The sequence below is a fragment of the Bubalus kerabau genome, chromosome 2 (genome assembly GCF_029407905.1).
Source record: "Bubalus kerabau isolate K-KA32 ecotype Philippines breed swamp buffalo chromosome 2, PCC_UOA_SB_1v2, whole genome shotgun sequence".
NCBI lineage: Eukaryota > Metazoa > Chordata > Mammalia > Artiodactyla > Bovidae > Bubalus > Bubalus kerabau.
Genome location: NC_073625.1, coordinates 29111762 through 29137617, shown reverse-complemented (window position 1 = coordinate 29137617; position 25856 = coordinate 29111762). Strand labels below are relative to the sequence as shown.

General features: G+C 39.6%; 1 protein-coding gene across 8 annotated transcripts in view; it reads right to left on the bottom strand.

Annotated features, from left to right (window-relative positions):
* FAT1 (FAT atypical cadherin 1) overlaps positions 1 to 25856 on the bottom strand; it is a 127718-nt gene that overhangs the window by 48721 nt on the left and 53141 nt on the right. For 7 of the 8 annotated variants that reach the window (XR_008710122.1, XM_055567326.1, XM_055567329.1 and 4 more), the window contains one exon: positions 13502 to 13816. Coding sequence is in view for 7 of the 8 variants with exons in the window: in XM_055567326.1 (XP_055423301.1) it covers positions 13502 to 13816 (315 nt within the window). In the remaining variant the exon portion in view is untranslated. Of the gene's footprint in view, positions 1 to 10349; positions 11279 to 13501; positions 13817 to 25856 lie in introns of those variants that run through there. The other variant, XM_055567333.1, reaches the window with a different exon arrangement.

The following is a 25856-nucleotide window of genomic DNA, read 5'->3' as shown; positions in this document are numbered from 1 at the left end:
CACCACATGGGCATTCCAGTCACTCATTTAAGTCTTTTTTGTATCCTTCAAAGCCCACAGGACTCTGCCTTTCCCGTGTACCTTGCTTATATTGCTGTATCTCTACTCCTTAAAAACACACTTAAATGTGTGAACATATGAATTTCTTAAAACCGTAAGAGTAGATTTTTAACATATGTATTGGAGTAAGAGGCACGTAACCTACACTAAACTTGGAAATAATATAAATTTATAACTTATGTAAGAGAGGACCATTTAACATGTGTTTACAGGTAAGAGGCGTCAGGCCTTGAGGCCGGTGGTCTGGGTGATGGTGGTGTCCAGCAGAAGACAATGAGAGGCACAGATGTGAAGTGCAGAGAAGTTGCCAGAAGCAGAGACAGACTTAAGTACTCCCCAAGTACAGAAAGGAGAGTGAAGAATGGTGAACAGAGCGTGCGCGTGTGCTCCGTTTCTTCAGTCGTGTCCGACTCTCTGCGACCCTATGGACCATAGCCTGCCAGAGGCTCCTCTGTCCATGGGATTCTCCAGGCAAGGATACAGGAGTGGGTTGCCATTTCCTTCTCCTACCAAACAAATAAAGAGGAGGGTTGGCCAACCTTATTGAAGTGTCCAGAACGCCATGAAGAAGCCTCAGAAGCAAAGGAGGAAGTCCCTCTGCCAAGGAACTTCAGGGAAGCTTGGAAAAGAAGATCAAGCGAGAGCCAGGGAGGCAGGAAGAAGACCAGGAAAGGGATTTCTCTAATGAGGAGGGGACGGTCCGGCAGGCTAGCAGAGTGTGCACGATGAGTGATTATAACCACAAAGGAAGGAAGACGAAGATCCAGACGTGGACTAACCAGTACAGGAGCTGAGAGCCAACCACACGTAAGATGTTTCAGCGCTTCCTTCCTACGTTCGCACACCTGTACCAAAAGGACGCCTATCCCGAGGGCCACAGTTCCCTGGTCCCTGACACCACATCAGGGAGGGGCAGGGCAAGCCTGACCATGCGGTGGTGTGAGGTGCGGCCGCCCCTCGGAGAAAATGAGTGCTTCCTGTGGAATTTCCACACAGAATGAACTCTGGAGAGAAAACGAAATGCTCTAATGAAGCAGGAACATCGAGGAAGACCGTGGATGCGCTCTGGAGGGGCGCTTGACCTCACGGCAGCCCACCACACCGGGAGCAGAACATGACGGAAATGCTATCCAAGGAGCCATTTAGCTTTGGAATTCATGACGCAGTTCACTTCCATTTTCACCTCTGTAATTTTTTCACATCTCAAGCCTGCTAATCCTCCGCCTTGCCTGCCTGACAAACATCTATTTTCAAAAACGAATCCAGGGCATACCTTTTCTACATGCATGCTATTAACCCTGTCGGGATGAAATATCTAATAAGTGTATCCATTTCTTTCTCTTTAAACACGGGTGCTCATCTGTTACGTTTACCACTAAATCCCAGAAGCAGCTATACTTCATGAAATAGTGCACTATTTCAGAAATAGAGCGAAGCCTTTAAGATGATCAAACTCAGCTACCTGAGCCGGAGACAAATTAAATTCTTCCAATTCACCAGTAAATCAGCATCAAAGCCAGGATTAGAATTTAGTTTTCCTGAAGCCCAGATGAGAGGTTTGGGGTCTAATCCTCCCTTCCCCATCACATCACACTGTATAATTTCCTGCACTTTGGTATTTCAACTCTCTGAAAATTCTCAACTGTCACTTACGTGAAGTTTAAGGGAAAAAAAACCAGCAACAGTTAATCATTCGTCATTTAACAGGTCCAAAAAAGCACCTTAGAGAATAAAATAGAGTGGGAGAAGGCAGAAAAAAAGCATATGCAAGTGCTGCCTCTTGTAATCTTGTATCTTTATCTTCCTTTTCTCCTCAACTCTGGTAAGTTAAAAATAGACATGAAAAGACAACAATTTCCTTGCCCTACAAAACATCCCATTTGTAGACCAATGCCATTATAAACAGAAACGGACTGAGACAGCAAATACAGTTTATTGTTGTTTATTTGATAAGTTAGGTCTGGCTCTTTGCAACCCCATGGACTTGTAGCCCGCCAGGCTCCTCTGTCCATGGGATTCTCCAGGCAAGAATACTGGAGTGGGTTGCCATGCCCTCCTCCAGGAGATCTTCCCAACCCAGGGATTGAACCCAGGTCTCCTGCATTGCAGGCAGATTCCTTTTACCATTTGAGCTACCAGGGAAGCCCTTGCTGCAAAACAAAAGCTAACTAATGCATCAAATCAATTCATCTCTAATTGTTTTCTGGCTCAATAAATCCCCAAGTATTGTGCTATGAGCTTTAAATGTATTATCTCACTCAATCCATATGTATACATATGGCGATACCTGTACCATAATAAATAAATATTTTTACAGGCTCAGAAATTAAAGTGCTTACTCAACATCATCGAGCAAAGGGGCGAGATGGGAGTTGAGTAAACACCGAGCATCAGAGCCTGAAGCCACATTAAGAATGGAAGAAGCCAAGGAGGGACGATGGAAGGCTTAGGTTCTGGAAGGAAGGGTTTGAAGTATCAGCACCATGGATGCAATGAGATGGCAGCTGGAGAAGAAAAAGCAAACGAAAAAACAGAATTTCTGAATAGGATTAAGGTCCAACTGCCTGGAAAGAGAAAATAACTTGTGATCTGCAGAAGGAGTTTTTAAAGAACCAAAACTATGAAAGAAAAAGTCCTGACTCTGAAAAAAACAAACAAAAAAAACGCTGTGTGGTCATGTGTTCACCTTGCTTGGCAGGAAATTTACTTTGAGTCATTTTCCAGTTATTCTACTTGAAAATAAGCAGAGGAAGGAGAAAGATCAAGGAAGAGAACAAAAGCCTGTTCACCTAATTAACATTTCCCACTATTCTGATTACTCCTGCGGCCAGTCTTCATCCGTTTGCTTATTTTACAGAAACGCATGAACTACAGCAACATACATTCTGGAAAGGCGCTGTGGTCCCAGAACTCCTGGAGATGATGGACGAGTCCCACCTTGCGCACCGCGTGACATGCAGCCCCTCCAGCATATGTGGTCACCGAGCACTGAAAGTGTGGCTGGTGTGAATGAGAACTGACTTTTCAAATTAATTTAAATGATTTAACTCATCTCTATTCCTTTGGAGAGTCTCCAATTTCGAATTATACATGTCAAAACCCAATTTTAACATCCACAATAGTCAGAATCTTTTTCTGTGGTTAAAATTTGAAGCAGTATTTCAATAGCAAACATACTGTTATATCAAGATCCAAATTCTGCAAGCAGCTGTCTTAACTCTAAACAGTGAAAATAGCAAAACTTTCCAAGATTTTGAGATGCTGATACTGTTTGAATTTTTTTTTTTTTTAGTTTCCATGGTGCCTGCTCTGAGTTGTTAAGCTATCACAAAACTACAGGAACTAATCAAATGTATGGAAAATAAAGGAGGCAATACATCGGTAATTATTAGTAATAACTATCAGTTACTCTAATTTTTTACTCTAATTTTTGGAAAAGACCCTGATGCTGGGAAATATTGAGGACAAGAGGAGAAGGGGTGACAGAGGATGAGATGGTTGGATGGCATCACCAACTCAATGGACATGAGTTTGAGAAAGCTCTGGAGATAGTGAAGAACAGGGAAACCTGGTGTGGTGCAGTCCATGGGGTCCCAAAGGGTCAGACACGACTGAGTGACTGAACGCCACCACCATTCCAATTTTTAAAATAAAGTATTAAAGGAAGCAAAGGACAGTGAGACAGGAAAGCAAGAGCCATTAACTGTAGAAGTCCATGTGGAGCACATGACAAATACTGTCCCAAGGGACTATCTAGTCTACAGATCTTTGTGCCCAACCAGCTTTAATAAAGTGACAGTGTTCTCAAAACAAGACTGCTAACTGCAATTCACAAAGAGCCCAGCTAAAAGTCCTGAGGTCTGGAGAGTTGGTAGACAGAGGACATCACAGGAGCGGGGAGGACAGAAACCAGACCAAGGACAGTGTTTTCCGATTCAAATTTCTAAGACTCCTCTTCCAACAGGTGAAATGGAAATCGTATGAAATTTTGCTAATTTTTAGACAAGTCAACTGGAGAATAAGTATTAAGCAGTAACCACATCCTCCGTATCATGCTTGGTTCTCACCTTGACCCTCCAGGACCTTAGCCAGGACTGAATGACCACAAAATAAGCAAGATGAGACGAGCACCCGTAGTGGAAAGGCAGAGCAGACCTGCAAAGGCAGGCAATGAGGTGGGCATTGCTACCGGAGTTCGCATCTAAAAATACAGACTGCCTGACAGACCAAGAGCGAACTTCCAGTTTTTCTACAGTTACCACTCAGCATCCGTCCCCTTGGAGCTTTGGCCCGTGGGCCCAGCGATCCTCTGCAGCACGGCGCTGTCTTTATTTAGGTGGTGTTCTGAGGCTGCATGTAACCACAGCCTGTCTGGAGCTCTCTTGGCAGCTGCCGCCATCTGAGCAGCTATTGTTTGTCTCTGCAGTCCTGGTGCCAGCGGGATTAGGCTTGGAGCCAAAAATGGAACTCTATTCATAGGCTGTCAAGGCTGGAGGGGCGCTCGGAACTCATTTAGTTCAAACTTTCACAGTCCCGTGGAAAACCCTCCAAGAATGAAATCAAATGACCAGCCTAAAGTCACACAAGCAGGGGCTGAGCAAGAATTTGCACCCTGAAATCTCCAGACTTCTCTTCTGGCTTTAATTCTATCTTGACTAGCTGTTTCTCACTGAAAAAATGGATGGTGCTGAGACATGAGATAAACATAAGATCAAAAGCCAAATGCAATTTACTGGGAATTGCCTTCAACATTCCCACAAATGTCAGATACAGCACTGATAGAGAAGGGAAGAAACCCAACCCATCTTATAAAGTTAACATCATGTTGATGTAAAAGAGGCTAATCTCACTTAGGCACTTAAATGCAAAATCTTAAAATACTGGTACTTAAAATAATTTTAGCAAATGATATCCAGCAACATAGAAAAGAACAGAATACTCCTTGAAAGAATTTATCTTAAGGATTCAAGATTAACAGATTTTGGGGGGAAAAGCTTATCTATTCCAACATGTGCAGAAAAAGCATTGCACAATATCTGATTTTTATTAGACTTTAAGGATAACATACTTCATGGTAAAATAAAAAATAAGCAGGAAGAACAGGTAAAATCTATAGAGTCTTCCTTAATATTTGCAAATATTTGGGAAAAGACCACAAATAAGTAAACTTTTTCTTTTTTTTTTTTAATGAATTCCTCCCATTGTAAAATGACTGGCCCTTCATTTCCTTCCTGTGCTGCTATCAAATGTTACCGGAAACCCTCGGAAGTTGTTTGCAGCTATAGCTGTTTCCTATTGCACTTTGTTCAGCCACAATAAAATGCCATTTACTCTGAGAAAAATCAGTTGTAATATGACACTCGACTAGAACATGGATGGTTACCCAGCATACCTATTCACTATTATAGCATTTTATGACTTTCTCATGCTTTAGGGACTACTATATATATATATGTACGTGTGTATATATTTTATGTATATACATGTATATATATATATACACACATATACATTATTCTATCTGCAATTAAAGAACATTTCTTACATTGAACATAAAATAACCCTACATTATCTATTCAGCATGTAAATCAATGAATAAAAGGTCCCTGTATAAAGTTGTCCTCTACAAAGCATATGAAGCTGTAACTTGGTTAATTTGAGCATGAACATCTCAATGCAGAATAAGGAATAAACAAAAATGGAGAAAATGGTAAAGATTTGATAAATATACATAAAATCAACTGTGAGAGCTGGAATTTCAAGCTCTGAAATATTTTTTAACAGAATATAATAGCACAAAGAAGTGTGAAAAATCTCAAAACTTGAAAATATTTTATCTTCTAACAAGAAATGGTTATTTCTCAAAGTAGAAGAGATCTGAATAATAGTCTATCATCAACTTGATAAATGTCTTCTGAGATTTCAACTTTGGTAACTAATATTCTACTCCTATTCTTTAAAGAAGAATTTTAATAACCTGGAGAAGCAAAATACAGATCTCATCTTTTTTAAAGTATTCACTGCTTGGAGTAATGGAAAATAAATTTAATTCTTACTTCAGGAATATCAAGTATTCTACCCTCTCAGAAATAAATCAGCAGTACCACCAGCCCAACTAGTAAATACATCAACATATAAAGGGTCAGAAAACTACTGCCAAACTGATTTTGTATAGCTTACAAACTAAGAATGGCTTTTACATCCTTAATCAGAAATAAACAAAAGAATATATTGTGACACAGGAAAAGTACATGAAATTCAAATTTCGATGCTCATAAATAAAATTTCATGGGCACACACAGCCATTCTCATTAATTCCCCTGCTGTCGAGGGCGGTTTTCACTCCGCAGTGACAGAGCTGAGTGGCTGTGACAGAGACTGTGTGGCGTGCAAAGCTGAAATTATTTCAGACTTGGCCCTTCCCGGCAAAGGTTTAATGATCCTTGCCGTACGCGGTTAATAAAACAAGTTTAAACACTTAGTGTTATTTACAAGCTTTGTGCTTTTCGGTCTGAAAATATTACTAGAAATAAGATTTGCCTAAAAAGCAACCATCATCTAATTCAGCAAAAAAAGAGAAGGTACAAAAAAAAACAGATCCAAAACCGCATGTACATCCCAAACCCGAAAGCCCATCAAGTGAACATGGGATCCTGCATCCCGAAGCAGCGGTTATGAAACTCATGTCTTCCTGGCTCTGACCTCAGGTGGCCTCTACCTCTCCCTGAAGCCTGATGTACTGGCGGTTTAGTTGCTCAGTCGTGTCTGACTCTTGTGACTCCATGGACAAGTAGCCCACCACCTCTGTCTGTGGGATTTCACAGGCAGGAATACTGGGCTGGGTTGCCATTTCCTTCTCCACTGAAGTTATATAATTTACTTGAAAATTGGGAAAAACACAAATGCAGAAGACAGCAGACTGCTGGCATTTGCAGTCTCTGCCCATCTCACAGGGTTTCTTGTAAAGATCAACTCCCTGAGGCTGCTGTAATATATAAAGTGCCACATGCTTAATAAGCTACACTTGTCACTGCCCTTCTGGCTTCTGGAGAAAGTTTTATTTCAGCCTGATCTAAAAGTGAGGTCAGGGGTGGAAGAGTGGGACAAGAAAGATCAGAACACAGCACAGAAGAGCAGCAAAAGAAGGAAGGCCAAGGGCTGCTGGCTTCTCTTGGGCCGTCTCCTTCAAGGTCAAGTCTCAAAGGTAACAAGCATGTGACGGTCTCACAGAAATCAGCCCAAAGAGAGGGAATCTGTGGCTTCTGTGATTCCAATGGTGCCACGTGCTCCAGATCTAATAATAAGAGATTTAGAGTAGAGATCAGGCTCCAAAACACATGAAATCTTAACTCTACCAGAATTGATAAAGGAACAGCTAGGAAAACAGTAAGCTGAAACAGCCTCAAGAAATTTTTAAACCGTTTAAAATTTTAAACAGATGGAAACAGATCCAATAACTGTCAAAGACCCTAAACCCTTTGAAGATGTTCTTGCAGACACACAGAAATCACATCCACAAACACACTCTATATTTAAAAAGGACAGCTCTACTTAATACACATTTCTGATGAATTTATGTTTAATCATAAAAAATTTCTTTTTCAGTGTTTGTTCCCAAATAGGAAGATGTACCCCAGTGAATGGGAAGATACAAAAAAAAAAAAAAACAAATCAAAAAACCCATAAACAGTTACTAGATAGTGTAAAGTAAGTGGATCAGTGAAATGGGTATGAAAGGTACATGGATATGTACCTGTATTCTTATAATCATGTGGCAAGCCCATCAATGACTACAATAGAGTAATTTTCCTAAGGTACAGCCTCTAATGCTAATAAGGGAAAAACCCGAGATATTTATCACCGTGTTCAGTATGCTACCACCCCTGTGAAAAAGACAAGAAAAAAAAAAATAACACATGCTTGTTTGTACATGAGTAAAAGAAATACAAGCAGTAGTTGCCTCAAAGTGCTTGAAAATGTAGGCTTTCTTATTATTCAAGAATGGTAAGGCCACCAGATCAGAAGACTACTGTCCCTGAAAAGACAGTTTATTATTCACTGCAGCCAAGTGGGTCTTGCATCGGGGTCAGTCAGGAGGCAGGAGGAGCAGGAGAAAGAATGGGTCAAAACCTTCCCTACGGTTTCCGGGGAAAGGGCAAGATGCTGGAGTTCAAGCAGGTTTAGAACTGCCTGGTATGAACTATTTCAGTGGGCCCCGGTCCTCGCTCCAACATCCGTGACTCTCAAAAGAAAGTTATGTGGAGTGTAAGAACCTTTACCAAAAAAAAAAGTATATACTCTGTGAGTCTATTTATAGAAAATTTTAGGGAAGGCAAAGTAACATACGGTGATTGAAGGCAGATCAGTGGCTGCCTGGGGGCGGGAGGAGACAGCAATAGAAGGGAGAGGCTTGGGGAACTCAGGGAGAGAGGTGGGTAGGTTTGCTGCCTGACTGTGGCGATGGTTTCATGGCTGCGTAGCTGTGTGAAAACTCATCCCATCGCAGGCTTTAACTATGTGCAATTGATGGCATGTCAACAACACTCCAATACAACTTTTTTAAAAGTAAAGAGCAATACTTGCTTTGTGTCCAAAACTTGTAAAATACCAACACAGAGATAAGGGAATAAAAGTGTAGTCGTTTCTAAAGCATGCACAGGCCCCAAATGAACACTTGGAAATTACATGCCAACTGTAAGCTACCTGCTCCTGCTGCTGCTGCTAAGTCGCTTCCGTCGTGTCCGACTCTGTGCAACCCCATAGACAGCAGCCCATCAGGCTCCACCGTTCGAACCTATCGGACCTCAAAAGTTCAAGTTGATAGCACTGACTAGAAAGCACTTTGCTGGGGCGGCTCCAGTTTGCTGAGGTTCCCCGTGGAGAGCGGAGCCTGGGAGTGCACACTGGTCCCCATTGTCCGGGCCCCCTTCGTCTCTGTCCTTGACATTCTGCAAAGGAAGCTGTGACGCATGTGTGTACAGGAGCCAGGCTGCCAGGGCTCAGACGATCTAACACTCTGTGCTCTTGCCTCTCTCCCACCTCGAGCAACTGCATGATTTTTGTTAAAAGAAGCAGATTTACCCTGATACTGAGCATAATCAAACAAAAAATGCTATAAGAACTTCTGGTGTTAACAAAAGTGTGTATTAGAAAAGAAAACTAGATCAAGTCACTTTTGCTTGTACCTTCTGTTAAAAGGCAACACCCTGCCACCCCAGCTATAAACAACATAACTGGAACCATCTGAGATGCAGAAAGGCAGTTCCAGGCACAAAATACATTTAAAAATGTTCATCCAAACTTGTCACTGAGAACCTCCAATTCAGCTGATCAAACCCAGTCCTAGACAAGGTTTTTTGGTTCCGTTTTAAAAAAATAGGCGTCCCACTACGACAACAGGAGAGAGAAAGGTTCTGGGGGGATGTTTCCTCCTCTCTAGGAGGACTCAGTGAGGTCATCTGATTTAAGTTTATACAGAACATTCCAAGGGATTGCACAGAGACTCTCCAAAATAGGTCATTATTTATAAAAATAACATAAATATTATCCTTGAACCCTTCTTCTGGTATTTACGCCTTTCCACCAAGCACAGCCATTCTCTCATACACTCATCGAACCGGATTTCTTGGCCTCACCACTCCTTCCAACTGTCCTAACATGAAGAACACCCCCGGACCCCTTCTCACTCCATCCACTTGACTACTTGCTGTATCGGCACACTAACTTTTCCAAGGGGCCTCATCCTCCTTACTGCACCACCACATCCGTCATCATCACTTTCCCACTTCCTCCAGAGGCATTTATTAGCACCTGGGCACACATCTCACATTCACCTGTCTCTCTCTGCTATTTCATGCACGCAGACTACCAACTCTCAGAGCATCTCTTAACATGCTGAACAGACAGCAGCGGCTCAGTAAACATCTGATGTGTAAAAAATGATTTGAATGGCAATGAATTCAGATTTCCTTCAGTCTGCTGGATGTTGTGATAATCACCAGGTTTCTAAATTTCTCTTCACCGCTCAGAAGCAAGTAGACCCATTTTACTCCATCAGATCTGCTCATCCAAAGGAAAGGCATGCATTTATCAATCTACTGAGACCCTGCTTATCTCACGCAGTGTTAACAGGCAGAGGTAACTTACACATGCACATGGGCGAGGCCGTGGCATCTCTCCCAGCTGCAAAGATGCTCATCCCTAATCATAAAACATAAGGACCTGGAAGCCAGTTTTCTCCAAGATCTCAGAGGTAAACCTCAGTACTGCCCACATCTCATGCCTTCCAGCCCAGTGATTTTCTCACTCTGCCATTAATAATTAAGCAACATGATTCTGGGACCCAGGTGGTGTGATGGGTCAGCACATCACAGGAACTTTCTTCTACCTGACTGTCTTCACCAGCTATCACAATCTGGCCCCCAGTGATCCTGACCAGCCTACTGAAAGTCAATCTGCTTTAAAAGTTTCGAGGCACATGTATCCTACGAGGCGTTACATTTGGACCCTGAAGATCATGCCCAAATTATCTGCTGAGCTGCGGAAACAGAAGAATCCAGAGGCGGACCTTGTGAGGCTGTATATTTACTATCTTCTTTTCCAGTGCCCATGCTAACATATGGTTATTTCTAGACTTTTAGAGACTTAGGTGACTTGTAGAATGATCAGACATTTTTACGAAACACAGTTTACTACATGCTTCACAACAAATATTCCTGAGTGCTAACTATAGTTATTCTCCACTGTTATCTGCCTTCAACTCATAAATAAATAAAACCTCTTGGGAATCTGCATGAATTTTTCCTCACTGTTTTATCAACAGGATCTGTATACTGCCCAAGGGTCTGGGAGCTAGCTGTGGACTCCGAAATGGGATTTCTTCTCCCCAAAGATAAGGAAGGGTTTTGAGGTTTCAGCAGACATCCTTTCCAAAGAGTTGTCAGAACAGACAGACTTAAAGGGAGTGGCGATGTCACATTAATCCCGTTTCTTCAAGACATAACACAACAGCAGCGTCTTCTTCATTTCAGAGGCTGCAGACAGATAACCAAGGTTTCAAGGCTCCCCACAGTAGCTCCAACTTATATAATTTCTCTCAATTTCTTTCTCCTTCTCCTCAAATACACATTATGTCCAGACATATGGTATCTGCTCAGATATTCCAAAGGGCCTATGTATAGCCTGCTTGCCTGTCTCTTCACAGAGGACTTAATCTAATCTACAAGAGAGATGACATAAAAAAAAGTGAAAACATTTTAAAATCTAACCAATCAAGCAACTGTTTAAAAGGGGTGGTTATGTTCCTGAATTACCACCTCAAGGCTGTGGATTCTAGATTTCTCAAGGTCTGTGACCAACCCCCATTTCAATCAAATAGTTTCTTGACTGTGAAATCATCCTCTGAAATTTTTATAAATATTTTACCTTTCTTCTTTTATATTTGACAGTGCATTCTAAATTTTTTAGCTCTTAGTTCTTTCCTTTTATTTCCCCAAAAATGAGACTGAACTGACTTATGAGTAATGCAGTGAAACAGTATAAAAGACACTGCTTAAACAAGCCTTTAGTAACCAGAGGTATTGCTAATTCCAATCTTTCTGAAAAAGTAAAGTGAAATTGTTACTCACTCAGTCGAGTGTGACTCTTTGTGACCCCACGGACTATAGCCTGTCAGGTTCCTCTGTCCATGGGGGTTCCCTAGGCAAGAATACTGGAGTGGGTTGCCATGCCCTTCTCCAGGGGATCTTCCCCACCCAGGGATCGAACCAGGGTCTCTTGCACTACAGGTAGATTCTTTACTGTCTGAACCACCAGGGTGTTCTTGTACAATCTCTTAGTTCCAGCACTTATTCTTGGGCTCAAGAAACCCTCTTGGCATCCTACTCCTAATACTTCCAAAAGCAAAGACCCTCAAGTCCTGTTTCTCTCCCACATAATTAAATTCTTATAGGGCTCAATCATTCTTATCAGCTACTGGTTTTCTAACAATCCAAACCTCACTCTTAATCTCCATCAGAGGAACACATCGGAATTTGGCCAAAGAGCATGAGCATATTAATCTCAAGGCAAAAGTATAGTCAAAAATCAATCTTGTTTACTTGTACTCATCAAGAAAGACAGTCTATAGGACAGGTTGGAATTGGTGACAAGAGGTTTGAAAACTAATTTTTTAACATACTTTTTAAGACACAAAATATTACATACACACATGCTCCCTTATCAAGCATCTTTCTACAGGCATTTCAGTACATGGATATTGAACTCAAGCTTCTCTCCACCTTAAAAACGCTTCCTTTTAAGTTCAACAAAGTAAATTATAAAATAAGAACAGTACAAAAAAAAAAAAAAAAAGGAATAACAAAGACTGGCAAGGAAGCTGAGAATGCCTTCTTAATTCTGGTTTTTATATATTATTTCCTTGATATATCAAATAGACAACTCAATAACTGAACAGGACAGTTCCCCCAAATAAGACATAATAAGCAAGTCCTGACAGAGGTATGTAAATTATAAATCTACCTCTTCATAATCTAGATTATGGAAACTAGACTCTATGGAAAGTACTGACTCACTGCATAGTCGAGGTCCAAAGGCCCATGACCTCCTTCTAGAGAAGTTTTATCTCCTATGAAGGAATTGTTCTCTTGGTGTCATGCGGCAGTTCCTATTTAACTCTGATCAAGAGAGCCTGTAAACTCCACCTGCAAACTTTTCATGCATAAATGGTAGCTAACGTTTTACTACACAAAGGATAGCTCTGCTGAACCTCTGTGTATGTGAAATAGGATAAAGAGAACCAAGACTTAAGGAAAAAGTTGATGCACTGTCAAATGTAAAAGTTCAAACATTCGTAGTTTATAAGGACTTTGGAGTCAAGGAATTACCTTCTTAGAATGTTGGACATTCAGAGAAAAAAAAATGGTCAGAAGGAAAATTTGATGTGTGAGTTCAAGAATTTGCTCCCAATTTGAAAATTACTGATTTCTGATCCTTTACTGCCTGCAGACACACAGCACTACTCTATGGAAAAATTCCAAAACAACATTAAAAAAAAAAAAAAAAGTACTGTGAAATAAACTCTTTTGATAGTTTTCATAAAATGGAGAGTTTGGAAAATGCAGCAGCAGTAGAATCTGCAGTTAAGTTTAAAATACATTACTAAATTTAGGAGCTATTAACAAAACTACAATATTTGCTTTTTCACCTGCAAATGAAACTCTACTAAGAAGCAAAGTAGTTTTATAAAAGCAAATTGAAAGGAAAAAAAAAATAGGGCTAAATTTTCATCAGAGAATAAAAGCTTGTCTTGAATAATTCTAAAGGAAAATGATTTATCAAAAACGAAAGAAAAGTGGCAAATAAAGAAATTTATTTCTTAAATTTCCCCAAATCAAGAGCATGCAAGCATGAATATTTCATACATAACAGTATTAACACATACCTGTTTTAGAATTAATTGAAAAAAATCCCTGTGGATTTCCGCTTGTGATTTTGTATGTCAGCTTGTCATCAGAGCTAGAGTCTGGATCAAATGCCTCGATCTGGACCACAGATACATCCTTGGGAGAGTTTTCCATTATTTCCGGATAATAAACAGGCTCTGATGTCTGTGGAGCGTTGTCATTCACATCCTCCACCTCTATGTAGACCTCTACAAAGGAGGACAGGGGCACCACGCCCTGATCAGACGCGTAGACTGTCAGCCAGTAATGAGAGGTCGACTCGCGGTCCAGCCGATCTGAAGTCTCTATGACACCTAGCGAAGGAAGAAGAAAAGCATGAAGCACGATGTCAACAACAATAACAACCTGTCACCGTGGGAAAGTGTCAGCCTACACGACAACTCTGACTTATGCAAGGCTCACAGCTAAGCCATCTTAAGCAAACTCCCTCACCTCTCTGTCTTGGTTTCCTCTTCTATACAACGGGATAACAACAGTATGTTGATTAAATGAACTAATACACTTACGGTGATTACAATACAGCATTCAGCACATAATATCACTCGTATAGAAGTTTCTGTCATCATTAGTATTAGGTGCCAGGCACTATGTGGACTGCTTTGCTTTACAAAAGTTATCTGATTTAAGTCTCAAAACAGCCCAAAGAAATGAATGGGCAAATACGGTCTCTTACATCCTGAAATCCTTCTGTTTCTTTTAATAGAATTGTGTTGCCTAAATAGATTGTGTTGCCTTAAACAAATGGCAACACAATCAAGATGCAACAAACATCAGTGCTCTCACCACGTTACAAGCTCCATAGGGGCAGACAGCCTCCGTGTCAAATACCAGTTTACCCAGCACATTACTATTTATTATTTATATAACTATTTATTAAATGAATGAACAAGAATGAATGTATATCTTAACTGGACTTGATACAGAATCGTCCTCATATGGACCCAAACTCGGACACAAGTCAGCTAGTAAGAGGTAGAGCTATAAAATTACTAAGAAGATGGCTAGAATGTCTGTAACATCTTGGCCCAGACCCTGAAATCACTCATAGGCTTACTCAGTCTCAGGATGATTAACAGCAGAAATATCCGTTTGTCTTGGGCACACCCCACCTTTTTATTCAATGGTATAATCTTGTCCTTTGGTTTTCCCAAAATACATCACTGCATTTTTTCTCTTAAGCACTGTGTATGTGTACTAGTCACTCAGTCATGTCCGACTCTTCATGACCCATGGACTGTAGCCCACCAGGCTCTTCTGTCCATGGGACTCTCTGGGCAAGAATACTGGAGTGGGCTGCCATATCCTTTTCCAGGGATCTTTCCATCTCAGGGACTGAACCTTGGTTTCCTGCATTGCAGGAGGATTCTTTACCATCTGAGCCACAGCAAAGAGCATCACTGTGAATTAATGCTACTTTTAGTGTTCAATATGATCCAGGTTGAATTTTGGAAATCCTGCAACTCTAGATGGAGAAGGCAATGGCACCCCACTCCAGTACTCTTGCCTGGAAAATCCCATGGATGGAGGAGTCTGGTAGGCTGTAGTCCATGGGGTCGCTAAGAGTCGGACATGACTGAGCGACTTCCCTTTCACTTTTCACTTTCATGCCTTGGAGAAGGAAATGGCAACCCACTCCAGTGTTCTTGCCTGGAGGATCCCAGGGATGGGGGAGCCTGGTAGGCTTCGTTTATGGGGTTGCACAGAGTCGGACATGACTGAAGCGACTTAGCACAACTCTAGAATCCCTAAAGTTTTCCATTGAATGCAAAATACTATAGAAAAAGTAACAAATATTAATTTAATCTGTGCTCAGAAATGAAGCAGTATTTATTTTGACCAAATATACATCTGGATTTCTTATTTTTTGATCACAATGTAAATTTATATATATGCTTATCTGAGGTTATTAATATAAAAAAAGACCTCCTTTATTTTACATGTTAAATAATTATATCTAACCCTTCCCCAAAGGTTACCAACTTATAAAGAGCAAACCTAAATATTAAAATGTGAAGTGGATTACCATAAAATGAATATGTATTGCTATTCAGAAGCATTACGACTACTGCTTCATTAATTCTTAGCAAACCCTCAAAATGGATCTCCTAAAACTATAGAACAAAGACTCAGAACTCTTAAATAAAAAAGGAGCTAGCTGGTGTCTGTGCAGCAGATAAGTCAAACATGTTTTCTTCTTTCTCTTGTCTAAACATGAGTCTATGCATACTGAATCTGTTCACTAAATTAGCAAAATTATATCTGTTTTTAGCCTGAAAGAAGAGCGCCCTGAGTAACCGTGGGAAAATAATCTTTTCCAGTTTTTCTTTTTTATCGCTCCCATCAATTGATAACAAAGGACATCAGGGAATAACTGAATGTTCTAAGAGGATTACATAAACAAATGAATGCACACATGCTTCTCATTTCTGCCATGTCATGAAAATGCAACATAATTCACTTGGCAGGTGAAGCATAATTAGAAAATTTCAAGACAGATACACAGTACTTGTACTCACCTCTTTTGAATGCTAATCCTTAACTCGTTCATTTTTAAAGCTGTGTCTCCCTCTCAACGTCATTTGTAGGCATTTAATAACAATAATTAGGAAAAGTTTTGTCCGTCTTTACTATATATCAGGCACTATAACTATCTTACATGCATTATTTTATTCACTCCTTATATCTAATCTTCCCATATATGTGGTGTTATTATTCTCATTTTGTGAATGAAAATCTCAGATTAAAAGTGATGAGGCTTTCCCAGGGGCATAGGAAATGGCAGAGCTGGAGTTCAAACACCAGGAATCTCTGACTTCAGGTACCAACAAAATCCCATCAGTCTTACCGTTAGTATGACAAAGGTGTAGTCAACCAAATTTACTGTGAAAACCCTGAAAAGACAGGTCAATGCTGTTCTATCCATTTTTTTGCAGATCAGTATTCAGAAGGAGTAAATTAAGTGTTCGTTCATATACAATAGGTTTTTTTTTTTTTTAGTGTCAGGGTAGAAGGAAAAAAGAGACAGAAAATGCAAATACATTACAAGATTTAAATCACAGACAAAAACAGCTATTGATTTTCCATCCAGTTCCACGTGGAGTCTGGTCTGAAAGCGTCCAGACTGCAGTGCGCATGTATGAGATGGATGCTTCTGCTGGGAACTGCCCTCTCTCCCAATCGACCTAGCAACTGAGGGGGAGCTCACCTGTCTGCGCCTGACTGCAGAGCCACAGTCTGGAGGTGTCAAAATCCAGGAAATCACCAGATATTACCATCAGTTCAAAGTGAGACACCAAAGCCGCTCTACTCAAATATGGGAGAAACTAGAATTGCGTGAATTAGCAATTAAACACGCCTAAGTGAGACACTCAGGTGTTCCTATTTTATGAATTCTTGGACTGATTATCTTTATGGATATTTCATATAGTGACTTCTGAGATGTTCATGTTTTAATGTCTTTTATTATATCCTTGTAAAAGAGCAAAATTACTTAATACAGCTGATAGGTAACTAAAAAATAAGGTGAATTTTTAACTTCCAAAGGGAAAGGAGGGCATATTGAATAATCTCTTCTTTAAAAAAAAAAAAGCTTAGATAATAAAATGAGTAAATTTGCTATAATAATTTAATAGTATAAGGATTTACTGCCTGTCAAGGACTTCATTAGGTGCTTACATGCATTAAATCATTTAAAGAACACAGGAATCATTTGATTTTCTTCCAAGCCTCACAAACGAGGAGGCAGAAGTTTAGATAAAGTAAGCAAATGGCCCTAGCCTTAAGAGTGATTGAGAAGCACAGTGATTAAGGAGTCAGTCAACAGTTAAAGAGCTGGAACTGAGATGTGAATGAGCCAGTCTGATTCCAGAACTTTGGCTCTTCACCATCAGGCTATACTCTTATCATTAGCCACAGATTCATTGTCACACACACCACCACAGCAGGGGTGCTGGCTACCACGGACGTGGGCGGGGGCTGCCATGATGAGACCCCACAACCAGTTTCCCACTGTGGAGGTAAGAGTCCTTCCCAAACTTAAAGGACAGTAAAGCAGAGAAGATTCCAGGGCTCCGCTTGGTCACAGAGATCCAGGGTCCACTGCCTAAGGACTATTTTAATTGCAGATTCTAATTCGAGCCACTATTCTGAAAGCACGGCGTAGATGGGAATAGACCATACTTTGGCAGAGGGTTTATAAGAGTCCAGAGTAAGGTACCTCCTTAACCAGGGGCTCATCAGAATCTCAGTTATTCTTTATAGGCATCCTGGTTGCTGAGACAACCAACAAAGCAACTACTTAGAAATCTGGCCGGAGCACTTTTTATTCTTTCAGTCCTTACTCACTTATCCCTTATTCCTTCAGTCATTATTCAGTTCTTGTACACTTGTCCCCCTTCTTTCCCCCATCCTTCCTAGAGCCGCAGCTAGCATGCATAGATGGCTCTCTTCTGTAACTCCAGTTATCTTAACCTCATGCAAAAGAAACAAATTGTCAAAATTCCATCATGAAGACTTCTTCGTTGGTACCTTTAACACAGGAAAACAACCACCGGAGACTCTCAGGTGTTGCTGGAAGTGAATCGACCTACTGTGCTCATTCTCAAAACTAAACCCAGTCCCATTTTTCTCAGTCCACGATCTTCTACCAAACCAGCTTTCAATAACTCCTACTTTCCTGCACACTGGGTTATAAATTCCCTTTTCCTGAAACAACCAACAAAAACTATAAATACCTAAACTCTGGTTTTAAAGAGATTTTTTTTTTCAACACACTGCATTTTATTTGGCACATATATACATCCATACGCTGACTTCCAATGATTTCCCTCTTGTCTTCAAATACCTTTCTCTCTGTGCCTATTTTTTGTTCCTCTTTCACTTTCTGGGAGAGCAACAAAGGCATGCACCAGCTAGATGATCTGTAAGCCTGGGCTGTGAGAGACAAAGAAGTGATAGCCCAGGGCTGCGGCAGAGCTCCCTGCAGCCAGACGAGATCATCCGTGATGTACCAGAAAAAGCCAGTGACATGGCTATGGTGGAAATGACACCTTTCTCGTCAAAAGGTTACAGCGCACAAGCAGCAGGCAAGGTAAGGATGCTGCTGTGTGATTTGACACTGTGCATTCTGAGCACAGAAGACAAGTTCAGACAAGCTTGGTATATACGCACCATCCAGCAATATTCTAAGAATCATTTATCAGCTTTAATGAAACACGACGGAAGCAAGAGATGCCTAGTTTCTCCAATCTCAAGAATACAAGGAAGGCATTTTCAGGGGGAGTTTGTTAAAAGCTGAAAAATTTGAAAGAAGCCGGAAATCTGGAGCTATTAAATAAAAATATTTATCATTCCTAACATACTCTCTAGGATTTCAAAACTACCACCAGATGTCACTATGGGAAACTGATTTTAAATGTGCCTACAGTGGAAAAATAGAGCTGAAAGAAAAAAATACAATGTAACTGTTCAAAGAGCTTGACCAATGTGGCTGAAAATACAGCTCACAGCAAAATTTCTTTCAAAAAGGTTTCACTCATGTCCATATACTTAAACAGGCCCATGATTAGACAGGTACCGATGGCATCTTCCTTACACAGTCCAATTATTCAAAGGCTGTAGGGTACAGTGTTAGTTGCTCAAGTAAGTGGCCCAAAAGTAAATAAAAGTTTCCAAAAATAACTACTTTCTGCTGCCCATCCCTGATGGCTGATGGCCTGTTAACTTGAACACTGGCCTTGGATAGGAACGGCCAGCAGTCTCCCCAGCTCCCACCGGTCAGCAAGATGCTTTCAACACAGCAATCTTTAAGGCAGAAATAAAATAATATGTAGTCACTATAGTGCCCAAAATAATTCAACTGATTCAAATTCCCATGGCCAGAGAATACCTTTTCTTCCTGGAATTTTCCTATTTTCTTGGTTTAACAGGTGTTGGTTCCAAGTTCTAGTACCAAAGCTTTCAACAAAACCCTGCTATATCAGCTTCTTTAGCTACTCCAGCTAAAAATTACTTACAATCAGCAACAATTTGGCAACATAAACTTGCAAACCCTACCCTCATCTCGGATATACCATATCATCATACCTTTTTTTTTTTTAAACTTCGCTGCAACCAAGCTTATGGCAGCAATTGTATGAAAAGCTTCTTAGTCAACCACCAGAAAAACTTCAACTGTAATTTTTGATGATATTTTCCCTGAAGGCAACAAGGGGTTGACCATTCTTTTCTCCATTTCTATAGTCTCATCATAAACAGAGTAACTCTTTTGGAACTAAATGTTTTCTCAAATGTAAAAACAATACTCACTTAAAAAGAACAGCTGTCTTCTACAGACTAGAGATACAACAGCTATGCTTCTGCAGTTAATCTGCAAATGGTTACTCCATTTTTTTCTGCTCATTATGGAAAAATCAGAAGTCACTCAATTGTCATATTAAATAGCAATGTGCTTAGTAATGTGCTACAAGGCATTCGTCTTTAAATTTAAAGAGTAAACGATAAGCTCTCTCCTAAAAACTAAATCTTTTGAGGGCATGGATTTGTTGCCTGTTTTGTTAAGGGCCTGGTAAATGGGTGCTTATTAAGGATGTGCTGAAAAACAGATGTTCATCAAAAAACAAAGTAAGTATGAAAAACAAGTCCCAAACCAGAGTAACTTAAGGAAATATGAAGGCTAGAGGTCATGTGGGGTCCTGGGTAGGATCCTGGACCAGAAAAAGCACACTGGATAAAAACCAAGAAACTGAGTAACCTATGGGCCTTAGTCAACAAGAACATATTGATATTAGTTCATCAATTACAACAAATAGACAATAATAGGGGAAGCTGTGTAGGGCAGGGGACCATATGGGAACTCTGTACTAGCTGCTCAACTTTTCTGTAAATCTACCAAATTTTTTCAAAAGATGTCCATCAGAGATAATGAATATGTAATGTTTCTTCTTTAAGTGATAAAAACTTTTCTGAATTTTCTTTTTAATCTCATTTTCATTAAACAAAAGATTCAGACTGATAATGTTATTAATACAACACCTTGAGAGATCCTGGAGTGTCCATAGGAAAATCCTTGTTATGTTGGGCTAAAGATTTAAACAGCAATCCAATTATTTATCTATTTACACTGTAACTTCTAAATTTACTGTAAATGTAAGAAAGATCTGCTATCACTCAAGTTTTGCCTTGATAACATTAATGTGCAAAGGTGATAAAATGAGTTTCTCGATATAAAAAGCTCTATTTCTGAAATTTAACCACTCTTGAAAATGACTGCACCAATCTGACATGCAATAGTATCTAACAAATGAAAACTCTTTAGTTCTTTTAGAAACGTTAAGTACAGTAGATCATAATATAAATATGTAATATATATATATATTTAATGTTCCTGCCTGTTTTTGCATTAGTTGGCAAAATTACATAGTTATTGCTAACTAAAATACAGCAACAAATGAGATAAGAGTCTGTTAAATTAAAGACATTTCAGATGCTAAAATGGCTATACAGTCCACCTAGGGAATGACACAGAAAAAATGCTTTTGGTAGTCAAATAAAAGTTTCATACTTCCTTTCACCTCAAGAATATAAGATATTATCATGTATTTTTACTGGTGTTGGTAAGTATAAAACATAAGGAAAATATATACAGAGTCATGTTTAATAGTCTTGCAGACAAAAATTCTCTGCAAAAAAAAAACAAAAAACAAAAAACTTATACTTCTAAAAAGAGAGTAATACACTTTCACTAAATGCTCAAGAGCACACAAATAGGATAAATATCCCATGCTTTTGATAAATTTAAAAAAGGGCAAAATGAGTCCACTAAGAAGCAACCCCCACAGGCCACGCAAGCCCCTATGCAGCACATCAGCATACAGCACAGTCCAATGTGTACCGCTCTGTCTTCTCATGGCTAAAAAGAGTAAGTCCTGTCGCAAAGGTGAGCAACATGGTACCTACTGCGACCATCACCCAGTCTTCCAAAAGCAAGAGTTTGCTGTGTTATTTTGTGAGAAGCCATTTGAGACTAAAAACACAGCAAAGTCAAGTGAAGTGGTAATGGTGATATTATTATAAAACAGCAAATTCATCTATTATATAGAGTTCACGATATACCAGCTATGATTTCAAGTATTTCTCAAATCTTTTCATCTTTACAGAAACTCTAAGAAGTGGGTAATAGAGTTAGAAACTCTAAGAAGTGGGTTGTTAGTTTAATAGAGTTAGAGATGAGGAAACCATGTCTATTTCAGATGAGGAAACAATGTCAGCCACCTGCCCAAAGTCACACAATTAAGTTTATTCCTGGTGGAACCGGGGCTCAATCCCAAAGAGTCTGGCTCCAGCCATTCTGTTACACCTCTGAGTCTCTGGCTGTGTCCTCTGATTGCAGAAACGCACGAGGGAAACTCAACACAGCCTGCCATTTCCTGGGAAAGTCCTGTCTTCAACAGAATGCACAAATGCAGAGACTAGATGGAAAAAACTGGTTTTGTTGTTTTCCCAACATTTGGGGATCTGGGTAAAAGATCTGATGCTGCAAAAACCTTGCTGTTCTGTGTCATTAAAACATTAAGCATGTTTCATAGCATCAGGACAAAAAGGGGACATGGCTAATTTATTACGGTACATATGACACAGCTTTAAAAAATGGTATGTCTATTATTTATAAGGAACAGTGTCAACAATATACAGATTGAGCAAAAATATAAATCTTTATAAAACTGTATATATAGAGTACAACCTTGATTTGGTTTAGTTCTATTTCAAACACCAGAAGTACAAACACAGAAGTATATGGCCGGTGGGGGGCAGGGGGGAAGGTCCAGAATAAACACAGTGACAGAGGGACAATAAAGGAAAGCGATGAATTAAAAAAATTTTAACTGTAAATTTCCCTAACTATGAATTTTAAGTCATATTTAAAATGCACACAATAAAAAGCCAAGTCAAACTTAAGTACCAACAGTCCTTTAAGAGTTTTGCCAGTATAACCTTCTTCTTTCATTTTCTCCTTATAGCTTAGATATACTTTCATCTCTTTCATTTAATCTGAGTCAATGGATAAACAACTGACAGCTTCAATGATTTAATATTCAAAAGTATTTATTAATATATATGAAACTACTTCCAGTGCCAGATCGAAGTACAACTTTATGAAACAAATTACATTACAATGAGAACTAAACAAAAAGAGACTACTTAAAAGTCTTATTATAAATAGGAAATTATATAATTATATTGCATTGAATTAGATCATAAGTTAACGATTAAAGGGAAAGCTTCTTATGCAGTAACTGTCGATCTGTTTTTTCATTATTTAGATTGCCTATTTAAATCATTTTAATTAAACTGTATATCTATCAACTCTTTCAATTAAAACTGCTGCAGTAACTTTAAAATCAGCTGAGGAAGCTTTTTGACTTGCCAACTTACTAAAACATATTAATTAAAGTTCATAATCAGATTTTAAGCATCATGTTTCAAGTCCAGGGATTGCTTTAGCTTTGCAAAGAGTCATTCCCATGGCAAGCCCTGCTAAATCATGTTTTTATGCTTTGTGGAAAATGGTTCCAAGTTCTGATTTCCATGTCAGAATCATTAATATTGTTAATGAGGGCTTCCATGGGTAAGCTCGTATAAAAAGGATCATCCTTGGGTATCAAACGTATCATCTGAACACATACTGCTGCGATAAAACTACGTACACCAGCCAGTCTTAGGAGGGAGGGATTAAGACCCAGAGGATGCAAGCATATCACATTCCAACGGCACTGCTTCTAGCAGTTTGTTTCTCGTTTTAAAAGGTTTTCAATTCCAACGTAGATTACTTTTTCCACCTTATAGTTATTGGATGCACACTCAGCATATGGTTTATATATGCCATTTTGTTGAATATTCACAATTATTCTGTAAGCTCAACGGCCTCTCCTCATCTTCCATAACACAGAGGGTTAGAGCTGAAAAATCACTGGACTAAGGTCATCATCATAGTACAGATTCATCAGTGAATTAATTAAAGAATTCCCTTACTCTTAGTCATCTAAGCACTTACATTCACTAACCTGTCTTAAGCCTCAAAAAGTTGAGTAAGTTGCCTTAAGTTACCCAACCAGTTGCAGAGCTGCTGCTGCTGCTAAGTTGCTTCAGTCGTGTCTGACTCTGTGCGACCCCATAGACGGCAGCCCACCAGGCTCCCCCATCCCTGGGATTCTCCAGGCAAGAACACTGGAGTGGGCTGCCATTTGCAGAGCAGAGAGAATCCAAAACCTGGCTGACTAGTCCACAGGTGAAACTCACAGCCACCAGGGGGCTCCCTTCTGCTTTTCCTGTTCTTACGGGGTGAAGAGATGTGATTTAACAGGCCCGGCCAACTCTTCAAGTCCCGGTTCTTTCCTCATAAGCCTGGGAAGGTGATCATGGGCTTTCCTGGTGGCTCAGTAGTAAAAAGAATCTGCCTGCCAATGCAGGAGATGCAGGTTTGATCCCTGGGTCAGGAAGAGCGCCTGGAGAAGGAAATGGCAACCCACCCCAGTATTCTTGCCTGGAGAATCCTATGAACAGAGGAGAGACTAGCATGCTACAGTCCATGGGGTCACCAAGAGTTGGACATGACTTAGCGGCTAAACAGCAAAAAGGTGATCTTCATAAATCTATCACTATTGATGGAAATAAAAAATCAACACATCAAAAGTTTACCTCACCTGCCCATAGTGGGAGGAATGAAAAGAATTAAAGTATAAAGGATCGAACCCATGTCTCTTGTGTCTTCTGCATTGGCAGATGGGTTTTTTTACCAGCTGAGCCACCAGGGAAGCCCATAAACCCAACTAAATGTGGGCCAAATGGATCCCCACACAAAGTTCAAGGATCCCATGTGACTAAGTTTAGGATAAAAAAGGGAAAAGGATAGAAAAAAGAATTCACACGGTCCTGTATCCATCAAGTTAGTATATTTATCATGTCATCTTGCTACATAGAAGTGCAGACTTTATTTACATTAAATGAAGCATAAAGTTATAGGCATTGTAATTACTGAATACCACTCTAAGAATATCATAACTTAGTTATGAATGTGCTGTTATTATCTTAAAATATTGAGAGGTAGAGATGGAATTCTAAATCTTAAAAGCAAGTTGTAAACATTTTGTGTCAGACAAAAACTGATTGCTTTAAGAAAACCCTCCTTTGGAAAAGAAATCTTGGTGACATCTTAATCCAGACTCCAATACTCAAGAAAACCTATACCAATATCCAATACTCCAATAACAGATTTAAAAAAGAAAACTGTACTGTACAATACTGGTTTCATCAAAAAGGATTTACTATCGTTTAAGGTGACCTGGATCTTTCTAGAAATTACTCTGGAACCTGGTATTACTGATTTATACCTTCTTTCAGTCATTCAGCAAACACATGGTTCCTAAAATGGCCAGGCCTAGAAAGAAGTACTAAAGAAACCAAGAAAAGTCAAACAAATTATTATGGGGGAAGGTAGTTAAACAAAATAGTAATGTATTCCTTCAAACTGCCTTTTTCAGAAGGGCAACGTAGTATTTTAATGACTAGTTATCAGAACATTTATTTTCTATTATTTCTATCTCTTGCACAGAAGTCATGCAAATCCATTTTTAGGTTATCAGTGCCTGACTGAATTTTAGGATGCAACATGTAATACATGATTTTTAAAAATAAATTATAACATTAATTCCATTTTCTGAGAAAAGACAGAGAGAAGATGTATATATACACTAAAACTGGTAGATTACAGGGTAAGTGAAATTTTTCTTGTGTTCTCATTTTCTAAATTTTCTATAAGAACTACATATGTGTTGCATAAAAATACTTCTTTTAGCCCACACGTATAAAGGATTAATCCAAAGTGTGTCAACTAGAACTTGAGAAATTTCAGAAATGTAAAAGTAACCTTTAAAAGTTAAGAGTAACTTCGAGGTTTTTTTAAGCCGGGTAACAACTGCCTGAAACACTTGTACTGCGAAGTGTGCTCCAATATGGAGAGGACAAGGGACTATTCAGTGATTCAAATGTCAGTTGAGAGGACTCTGCCTCATGCCAAACTCCTTAACGCACTCCCTTGCTAAAGAAGGAATGGAATGAGATTCCTCGGCTACAGTCAAGTATTACAGTGGCCACTGTATAAACACAGCTCTTTCCAAAAGAGACAGTTGTCTCCGGAGTCCTGGAAGGCACCGGGCTGGGAGAAGAGCAAGCGTTCCTTTTCCTCAAGTCTGTTTAGGTTTCTAGAAAACGGATTCTAAACACAGAAAAGTGCAACTACTTTTCTTAAAATAAAACTTGAGACGCACATGCAGTTCA